This window comes from Perca flavescens, chromosome 3 (genome assembly GCF_004354835.1).
Source record: "Perca flavescens isolate YP-PL-M2 chromosome 3, PFLA_1.0, whole genome shotgun sequence".
NCBI classification, from domain to species: domain Eukaryota; kingdom Metazoa; phylum Chordata; class Actinopteri; order Perciformes; family Percidae; genus Perca; species Perca flavescens.
In genome coordinates, this window is record NC_041333.1 from 17316683 (window position 1) to 17327680 (window position 10998).

General features: G+C 39.6%; 1 protein-coding gene across 1 annotated transcript; it reads left to right on the forward strand.

The window, feature by feature from the left end:
- The first annotated feature begins 2784 nt into the window (after positions 1 to 2784).
- On the forward strand, positions 2785 to 9863 carry hepacama (hepatic and glial cell adhesion molecule a). Its single transcript, XM_028573973.1, has 6 exons — positions 2785 to 2975; positions 5657 to 6004; positions 6324 to 6605; positions 8159 to 8249; positions 8487 to 8554; positions 9706 to 9863. The coding sequence occupies exons 1-6, from the start codon at positions 2879 to 2881 to the stop codon at positions 9861 to 9863; spliced, it is 1044 nt and encodes a 347-aa protein (XP_028429774.1). The 5' UTR covers positions 2785 to 2878.
- Positions 9864 to 10998: the final 1135 nt, after the last annotated feature.

Genomic DNA, 10998 nt, shown 5'->3' on the forward strand with positions numbered 1-10998 from the left:
GTGCGAGTTTGTGAAGCGCAGCCTTAAACTTGCCAGGGTGAAGCAGAAATTGATAGCACTGTCTCTTTTAAGCTGAACATGGACTATTTTAGGAGTAGAGCATGTGTAAGATCTGCTTGCTTGGTTTGTGCTGTTTCTCAGACAGCTTGTCAGAGAGAAAAGATATTTCTGGTCTCCTGGGTGATAATTAGATATGAATAAGCCAAAGGAAAACAGCAGGGGGCGCAATTATCTGCTTTCCAGTGGTTGTGCCACTGGCCACTGGCATCACCATCTTAGATACAGTAGCTTTAATACCAAGTTGGTTACACAGTTTAGCAGTAATGAGAGGACTTCAACGCCACAGCTGTGTAAACAGCACCTGATAGATCACCATCAGTTACGCTGTAAGATAAAGGAATCACAGTCAAAAGATGTGATTTCGGCAATATGGTGTATCACACTGTAAAAATACATTTTGTCAAATGTGTATATCTGAGTCACGTGGGATGACATCAGCCTTGTTGTAGATCAAACGTGATAATGGTTTTATGTCATAACACAAGCACCCAAACTGACTGAGACACACAGGCCCCGCCTGTGCTCCTCTCTCTTCCTGTATTGAGTGGAAAGAGTCCCCATTGATTCAGAGTGTGTTAGAAGATGAGAGGAAGAGGGAGGTGCTGCTTTTATCGAGGGCAGAGGTGGAGGGGAGAGGTTCGGCTTTGATGGGCCACTACACAGGAGTCTGAGCTCTGGGGGAGTGGTGGTGAACAGAAGCTGCTCCCACATTCCTGGAGTTTTCTATTAACCATGATTCCTCCTCTGCATAAAACTCCCTTTGTTGTCAAACAAAATGCAAAAAAAAACTAAACTAAAGACTGCTTTCCTAAAGTGGGAGAGATTACTTATAATGCAATTGACTCATTAATCCATACAAGCCTTAATTTCCAGAAAACAGTGGAACACAGATCAAATGACTGAGGTGACACATAGGGGCCCATACTGTCTCATGTAATAAAATGTGACAGTCCTGTTTACAAGAAATTAGAACTAGAGGCAACACGCTATAATAACCATCATTAATAAATAGTAAGGTGATAATTAAACTTTGCTTAATGGTTATTTTACTGTTAAAACATAATCAATGAAATTATGATTTATATTGTTTACTAATTATTAGTAATGTTATAATTATTAATATTAATTATAAGTTATTTTATCATTAGTTTAGTGAAATATTAAATAATTAGTTTATACCGATCAATTGTTAATAATCTATAAACATTATTTGAATGCTATTATAAAGTTGCAACTAATGCTTATAATGATCAGTTAATGATTAACACATTTTTAAAAAGCATTAAATATAATTAATTTGGCCCCATTACTTGTTTTTGGCTATAAAAGAGATGGTTATTTGATTATTAGTGCACTAATACTAGCTGTCTAAATAATGTATACAGATGCTTTACAAAGTATTTATTATTAACAAATTAGTATAATCATCAGTTGTAACTTTATAAAGGCCATCCTGATAATGTTTATAAACAGTTTCCACATGATTTTCTTAAAGGTTTACAAATCATTTGGTAATCATTAATGCATACATAATTATTTATGAAGAAACTGGTAAAATAACAAATTATAGCACTGCTAATAATTAGTAAGAATTTTTAATTATCATTCCATTGTTTGTTAACAGTAAAATAACCATTAGCATAGGTTTAATTAACTAACACTTTACCATTTATATTATAAAGTGTTTCCAAACTGGATGGTAGATTGGTCAGAAGAGAGATCTAAAGCAATGCAAATACAATAGTTAATTCAAACTATTGTATTTGGACTTTTTGTAGACATTGTTTTTAATTGTCAGACTTCCCTTCTTGAATAGAGCCTGATTTTTCCCTTTGTTTCACATACAACTTTTGACCCTTTTTTGTTTTACACAGGCGTGTTGGACATTTAAATAACAGGAAACAAAGAGGGTGTAGCAAAACAGCCACAACTGTAAAATCATGGCCAACACTGTCATGGATGTAAACTGCCAAATATGCATCAGTTCACTGCCGTATTGTAGCTTCTACACCACCTAGGGGACACAGTAGGTACAACAATGTTCTTTTTTTCTTTTGTTATGAGTTTCCGTCATGTGTTGCTCTTATCATGTAGCTCTCAGCTCCGAATATAGTACCAAGGATCATGCACCTGACAGGTACTGTAGCAACTAGCAGCAAAATGCTTCAAGGCTGCATGTGCTTGTGTGTGGGTCAACAGCAGGCTTGGTTGCCCAGTGACGAATTGTGAGTTTATTGTGAGGCTCCAGTCCAGAGAGGAGTTTGCACAATGTGACAAAAGTGGGCCAAAGGGGGGGGGGCAAACTTAGACATTTCAGAGCTTTAAGTGGGCTTCTCTTAGAGCTGAAGTATAGTAATTCTTCTCGGTAGGAATTCTTGCAAAGTAGCTGAACTCAAAATTGAATTTAGCCCGTTTATGGTTTTGAATGTAGAAAAAAGGCAGCACTTGTTTTTTACAGGAAGCTTTAAAAAAAAAAAAAATAACGGTAAGATAAATAATCGCCTGAAAAAGCAAACACTGTTTTCTTTGAGCTCCTTTCAGAAAGAGCAACTTGGAGTGGGAGAGAGGAGCTCATCTATACTATGTCTCTGTCTCACACACACACACACACACACACACACACACATACACACACACACAGTTGGCTGTTGTTGGCTTTGACTGGGGTGCTGTGAGGAGAGTGGGGCTCAGTGTGACCAGGCAGAGGCCAGTGTTGCAGGCAGGCGGGCTGTGAAGAAAGTTTTGAGCCGCAGAGACGTGCCCAGAGTGGATAAAACATGCTCACTAAGTGGGAGAAAGACTCTGCCCAGGACACAAGATGAAGGTGGAGAGGAAGACCTATTCTACAGGCGACAGTTTTGCTGACATTCCTCCACTACTGACGATCTTTGGCCTCCTCCTCCTTCTCTTCACAGGTAAGATCAAACATTAGTTAGGCTATGCAGAGATTAGAAGATAAACAATCTACCCAGACTGTGCTATTTTTCAGATGACAACCAACCAAGCAAATTGGTTGTTATTAAATTGTTCTATTCTGACCTATAAAAACCTGTCTTGGCCCATTATCAGTAGGCTAACTATCATTTCAATTAACACATTTTTTTAATTGTCTTATTTTAAAGTCTGTTACTTTCTTTGTGTCACTTGAAAATCACATCAAAACTCTAATTCTTGCTCCTTTTGAAGTGAAGTTAACCCAGGTTAAGTTAGTTGCTGATTGTTTTTTATTGTCCGTGTATTCCAAGGGCTGGCGGCACAATGGATTTGTTCATGGGTGGGGCTCTCAATTGGGCCCCCATCACAAGTTCAAAAGAGCCGGGAGTGTCCGTTGTAGACGTGTTAGAAGGGCATGTGTAGGTTAAGTGGGATGCAAAACTTGATATAAGTGTTTGTGCAGAGCTGGTGAATAGGGCAGGGCCTGCTTTTTTTGAGTGTGGGAAGCTTTAGAGGAATTAATTTGAGGGCTAAAGTGATGTCAAAACTTTAGTAGGCTATGTGGAGATTTTGGTTTTAAAATGTGTGATTTAATTGCATGACCCTACTATGGGCCCAGTTTACCCAGTTTTGGTATAATCACTGGATCCAGTGTCTATCTCCAACTTCACCAGTGACAAAGACCTACTCTCTCTCTCTTTCTCTCCCTCTCTAACGCTCTCTCACTCTTTTCAAGGGAGGAAACTAGTTCCAACAATCATGCCCTTTGTCTTATCGCCTCGGCAACCCCTGTCAGGCGAACCAAATGGTTACCACGGTAATAAGGCGATGCCCTGCTAACGGCCTCACTGCAAAGAATAGTGAACAGTGCTGACTCTCTCTCCTCCCTCTCTTCTAGGTTGATCTTTCCATCACTGAGGCTCTAACAGTAGGATGCCCCTCACAGGCCCGCAGTCAATGTTTAGACCTCCATGTGTTCAGCCGCTGCTGAGTTATAGGAATCTCCGCTGTGAACATAATAGCTTTGCTGTGTTTGGTTTCCAAGACAGGGCTCTTCTATAAAGGAATGAAATGTGGCTCACACTGTAATACCTTATCCCTGTATCACTGTGGGAGGTGGAGGATAATTAGGGAGCACAAATCAGAATTAGAGTATACTTGTTCACTACGAGGGGTCATGAGGAATTCCTGGGAGGAGTTTCTGAGAAACAGACCAGTGATTAGTGAAAAGCAACGTGTGTGCATATGAGTTTGTTTGTGTGGGTGGCATACAGGCTGTTTTAAAGGTGCAATATTAGGCCTAATATATTTACTGTATTAAATCCAAAAATGACCACAATATGTCATCAGATATTAAGGAAAGATGCTAAGTTGAAATACTATCTTTTCTGACAACAATGCAGCCAGTATTTTTTCCTTCAAAATTTCCAGTCCATGATGGAATGTCTGTTTGTGTTTTGGTATCAACTGCCCATTTTGACAACTGGGCCGGGTTTTCTCCTAAAAAACCTCAGTGTTTCTAACAGTTGCGTGACCAGAGAAGCTTAGACCCCAAAAGGACGCTGCGTTAGCTAATTTAAAATGCAGGCTAATTTATCACGGCTACTAGGGATGGGCATTTTCAGTCATTTTAACATTTGTGTACTCACATTGAATTATATACTCAATATAGTAAATATAGTACTGAAATTGGTTATTCACAAAAACAATTGACAATCTTTACAATGTGATACACCAGTGAAGTGATCCCGACTGGTCCTAGCTAACGCCGCCATGCTAACAAGTGATAACTGCTAATGTTACCAGAGGACCAGGCAAGTGGCTACAGCTGTTTACAACCACCTTGACAGACTTATGACAGAAACCGCAAGTTGGACTTCCTCATAATGGAAACATGCAATTTAACTTTGGCAAAACAACCGTGTAGCCTGTTCAGCAGCTGTAGCCGACCAACAGTGAGTGATCTTAAGCCAAGAAAGTGTGTCCGTCAGTCCGGTAGAGAGGACGTAAGTTTAGCGATTGCTGCAGTAATTTTAAGCTGAGAACTCCGCTTTTGTGCCAAGAAAGTGTGTCTGTCAGTTGGGTGTAGAGGACGGCGAGGTATTGGTGTTTTTAGCGGTTCTTGCCATAATTACAGAGCTCCGCGTGAGCACAGGCTTTTATGACTGTCAACATAGCCAGCATCTAACGTTAGCTATTCAGCTCCTATGTGAGACTTGCATCAGTGAATACGTTTACATGCACATAATATTCCGGTTTTTGCCCTTGTTCCAAAAAAGACAATATTTCGACTAAGCTGTTTACATGGCTAATGAAAGTGAATATTCCACCAATATTCACATTTATGTGTAGCCGTGCAAAATATGATTTTTTCTAAGTTCACCAGTGGCGCCGGACTTGATGGACCGTGTGAACACAGCGTCTCTCTTTCATTCCTTCAACCAGCTTCTTGAAATGGTTGGCGTAGCGATGTGTGCACATATCCAAAACCTGTGTATATCCAAGTCTTTGATAATGTTTAAAAGTAGCTGTGTTTCTCCTTTTTATCGGGTCTGCAGCCTTGCAAACTGTTGGCTGGTTGGTTTGTGTACAGCGAACATAGCAACACACTATTGGCTACTCAGTTCGAGACCTCACTATCGTCTCTTTGATTTTTTTCCAGGTGAGGTGTCAGGAGTGAATGTGACCAGCCAAACCCAGGTGGTGAGGGGCACCGTGGGCAAAGAGGCCCTTTTGTCAGTCAGCTACTCCAGCAGCAGCTCAGACAAGCCTGTGATTAAGTGGCAGCTAAAGAGGGACAAAGAGAAACCTATCACTGTTGTGCAGTCCATAGGAACAGACATCATAGGGAACCTGAGGCCAGAGTACCGCAACCGTATCGTGGTGTTTGAGAATGGGTCACTGCTGCTTCACAACCTGCAGCTGTCAGACGAAGGGGCGTACGAAGTCGAGATCTCCATCACAGATGACACCTTCACTGGAGAACACTACATTGAGCTCACTGTGGATGGTATGCAGAATTACCTTGCTTTCAAAGAGCAGGGTTCTCTCTTATTTCAAAATATGTGAGTCTGAGCAGAACACGGAAGAGGAGTTATGAAGCTAAAAGAAAATCAATACAAAATACCTTATCTTGCCCAAGAGAGTGTAGTTGTAATACTGGAGTTTAGTTTTTTTTAGAACATGATACGCAGTGATTCACAGAGTTGGTAGTGTTCTTTTTGAGACACTAACTAGGATTCCACTAACTAGAGCTCAACCACCCTCTCGTATCTTTGAATATTCAATCTCAAGCCCCCCTGTGTTTTTGTCCTGTCTCCCTGTCTCAGTCGCCGTGTCCAAACCTTACATCCAGATGATAGCCTCGTCCGTCCTGGAGTGGAGCGAGCAGTTTAACCTCCACTGTTCCCACAATAACGGCACAAAGCCCATCTACGGTTGGCTGAAGGGAGGCAAGGTGCTGACCAATGACACACGCCTGCTGCTTTCACATGACCAAAAAGTGCTGACCATCTCACGCGTTGTGATGTCAGATGATGACATTTACGCCTGCACAGTGGAGAACCCCATCAGCAGCATGAAGAGCACGCCTGTCAGGCTCACTGTCTACAGTAGGTGGCATGTTACACCGGTAGGATCTCAAGTTATACAAGTTGACATTTAGGATGAAGAAATGATGGTATAGTAACATCAGATGGGCAGAGGAGGAAGAAGTATTCCGATCTTTTAATTAAATAAAAAAATAGCAAACACTTCACAACAAGTAAACTTTCTGCTTACAAAATGTTAAATAAATGTACAGAATCAGCTAAATGTACTTACAGTGTCAAATGAGATGCAGAATTACCCTGTTGCTGTTAAATTGTTACAAATTATAATTTTGGATTATTGTTACCTGTGTAATAATGTGTACGCATTTTAACAACACATTTTACTTGAGTAAATGTTGTTACCTACATTCCAACACTGGTTTCTAGGTCTAATAAATACCAACCAATGTAATAATGAGTATGGAGACTGGCTTTATTGTATCTCATTGTTCAACAACCATCCATTTTCAGTAGCTAGCAGAAGCAATTTTCATCTCATGCCAACCCGCACACATGCATGCCTGTCTCTCCAACAATGTTGTTTACAACAAGTGCAAATCCAGACTGTGAGCCTGAGATTTGACCCACAGCGGCTGTTACTGGGCGCCAGCATAGGGCGACATGTCGCGCTGAGAGAGAGGGAAAGGCAGTCTAATCCAATGAATGGAGAGTTATTTATGAGGAGGGAGCAGTAAAAGAAGGCAGGTGGGGATGACGCTTTGCCTCAGTGGACTTCAGTAATCCTGACTTCATTATCACTGTACTATGATGTGTTGCATGAAGAGACAGGCCCTCAAACGGCTCTCTTTTCCCTCTCTATGCATAGCAGCATGGCACAAAGTTTCAAAGAGACTACCCTAATGTGCTACTTCACTGCACCTTATTCATGCCAGCACACATAAAAGACTTGGCAAGCAATGTAAACAAAAAAAGAGTAATTAAACAATAACAAAAGAATGTTATGCCTGTTCCATTAACGTATAATTTGAAAGAAAAAAGGATGTTCCTAATTGACACATTTATACCAGTGAAGACACAACTTCATCTAATCCTGTAAACTTTACTTTTTCACTATCAAAGAGGAAAGTAGGAATAGTAAGAAAGTAACATACAAGATGGTGCCGCAGATGGCAGCCTCTGTACAACGCTCTCTATATTATGTCTTATTTGTATATTTGTATTTTTGTATATTATGTTGATATGTGCCTATGTATATTGTTGTCTCTATTGCACAGTATGTGTCTATATTACTATTTGTCTATGTTTACTACTACATGTCTATTTGTTGAATATATAGAGAGTTAACACCTACCGAAGTCAAATTCCTTGTGTATGTAAGTATACTTGGCCAATAAATCTGATTTGGATTCTGAGATTGGCATGAAGTTTTGCATGCAATATATTTATTAAGCTCTGAAGTTATATGTGAAGCAAAGGTACAAGTCAGCAGTTCAGTGAGCGAGAAACTCCATTGCCCTGCTGTTATTGACACAAACCTCTCCCACTTTCTTTCTTTTTTTTCCTTCTTTCTTCCTTTGTGTTTTTGTCTACCTCTGTGTATCACTCTGGTTTAGGACGAAGCTCGCTATACATCATCCTGTCCACCGGGGGCATATTCCTCCTAATCACCCTGGTGACAGTGTGTGCCTGTTGGAAACCATCCAAGTGAGAGCTACTCTTTCTTCTCTGTCCTCTTTTGATCCCTCCTCTCTTTCTCTCTACCTCTTTTACTTCCTCTCTCTCCCTCCCTCTCTCATTGTCTTTGATATTGCACTTGACGATGTGACTAGAATCTCAAGTAGCTCAAAAGTGTCACTATACACTGACAAATTGGTGAAAAAGTAATAAACTCAGTGACCTGTAGCTTTTATGAACTACCATGTGTTTTTTTTCCTGCTTTAGAAAGAAACATCGACCTGTCCCCCAAAGAGCTCCCATCTATCTGGAGCAGAGTGAACATGGCCATGATGGTGAGCAACAGTTAAACATATTTAAATGTCTACAACAAGTTTTATATATATATATATATATATATATATATATATATATATATATATATATATATATATATATATATATATATCATTTTGCACATTAAAGTGTTTACTAGGCAGCAGAATATCAAACAATACTAAAATAAATATATATGTTTTGCAGTTGATGTTGTTCCCAAACCAACTACACTTGGCCGAAGGAGTCCCATGCCTCTTTATGTTCTCAATGAAGATGTAAGTCAAACTTTTATGACCAAAATTTCCATCTAGCATCTAAATGATATGAGCCATTGAAAGCTTTACAATAAAACAAGACTTTAGTCTACAGCCATGTTAGCATTTCTGTGAAGCTGTACTTACAGAGGCACAGCAGTACTTTGAGCTAACACAATAACAATGGTAACATGTATACCATGTTCGCTATTATAGTTACTCATGTTAGCATGCTATCATTTGCCAGTTAGCAATAAACACAAAGTACAGCTGAGGCAGATGAAAATGCCATTAGTTTTGCAGATAAATAGTCATAAAAAATGTAAGAAGTCGAAGTCCAACAATCATCAAAGTTTTTGCAATTCATCCGGGGAGGCACGTTTGTCTGTACCAAATGTCATTAAGAAAAGTGTAAAAATCTGGGGATCACAAAAGTCATTCAGGATTCATCCTCTGGGCACCAATAATGTCTGCAATCACATTGTGCTAATGCATCTAATAGAATATAGAATAGAATAAAATATTTTCTTAAAAATCAAAAATGCCAACCTGCTGTTGGTACTGGAGAAAAAGTCATGAATTTATCACTGCCATTAGGATTCATCCTCTGGGGACGACGAATGGCTGTCTACTAAATTTCATGGCAATTGATGAATTAAATGTTGAGATATTTCAGGACCAAAGTGCAGACCAACATCCATAGAGCACTAGTTTAGATGTTTTACAACTTATGGCTTCATAAAAATGAGAATCATAGACAACACTACAGCTGATGATGATTTTAACCCGTGTATCTTCATCTTGTTTCAGGAGACTTTGGAGCGTTCGGAAGAATGTTCCGGCAATGTTGCCGTCCAATCAGAAATGAATATCCCTGCTACCTATGCTCCAGTGCTTCCCCCCTCCTCCAACAGAACTGATCGGCCCATCTGGTCTGCCCCTCGCAGATACCCCCGCTGCCCATCTCCACTGGCACAGCCTCTCCCACATCCCCTTCCAGGTCCTCCCCTGCGCCCAGTCCGCTCCCCTGCTCACTCTCCTTGTTCATCTCCACGCAGTTTCAGCCCGATAAGAAAAGCCCGTCCACCAGTAGGCATCCCAACCAGCCACCTGCCTGTAGAGGCAGAGTGTCTTCACCCTTGTGATCAGACTCACTGTCCATCACAGCAGTGACAACGGCTTAATGTACGTTTTCATTCTGTGATATGTAAAGTACATGTGTAGTTTGTTGGTCTTCTGTTTCACCCTCTTACGAGGATAATGGATTTGATGCACTAGGTTAAGCGATGAGTTCACTTTCAGCTAATTCTTCATATGCCATTATTTATCATTTATTTCTCTACGGCTATGCACAATATTTCTGTAGTCTTTTATCTTGTCATTTGAAAAATGATATTCTGTCCACCAGCACGTAGTATATAATGTATATGATGCTGAGACAGTAAAGAATTTCCAGCTCTGGTATATTTTTTGCTTCTTGATGAACTATGAATTTTCCTGAGGAACTTTTGATAATATATGTACATATGTAAGTTAATAGTTTTGGGTCAGGTGTTTTTTTTTGTTTGTTTTTTTTAAACAATTAAACCACAAAGTGTATTCTTATTCAACATTAGGTCATCGTATAACCTAAGGTAATAAAAACTGTTTAAATACTTTGTAGTTTGTCATCAATTATGTAAAAAAAATTTCACCACAACTCTGCTACAAAAACATTCATTTTAGGCTGAACTGTATTGTATTTTAATCAGTGTTTCAACAAAGTAATACCACAAAGTAGAAATGCTTTCACTTTTCTTTTGTCTTTGTGAGGGAGCTGAATGTGATCTGCCATTCTTGAGTGTGAGCGTAATTCCTTTCTAGTACATTAGGTGTCACCCACACATTTCTTTAACTACTGTATTTCAATGCACACTTGTCAGGAAGAGATCCTATATATTTTTTTTACATTTACCACTTTTAATCCATAAAATGTAGCAGTTGACCTATGCCATTTTGGAGTATATTGTGTGTGTTACCACTGTTTTGCTCTTTTGCTTTACCTAAAGGGACATCCATGCCCAACTGGTTGACTAACAGACTCTTCTTAATTATGGAAAAACTGTACCTGGAAATCCATGCATTAGAGTAATGATTACTTAATATGGGGTTTATTTTATCCCCAATATATTGCATGTTGTTCTTTTTTCCACTGCACAAGAAACACT

Coding starts and splice junctions, on each gene's coding strand:
- hepacama (XM_028573973.1), top strand. CDS start 2,879: ATGAAGGTGGAGAGGAAGACCTATTCTACAGGCGACAGTTTTGCTGAC. Junction 6,005..6,323: donor CATTGAGCTCACTGTGGATG/GTATGCAGAATT, acceptor TCCCTGTCTCAG/TCGCCGTGTCCAAACCTTAC. Junction 8,250..8,486: donor GCCTGTTGGAAACCATCCAA/GTGAGAGCTACT, acceptor TTCCTGCTTTAG/AAAGAAACATCGACCTGTCC.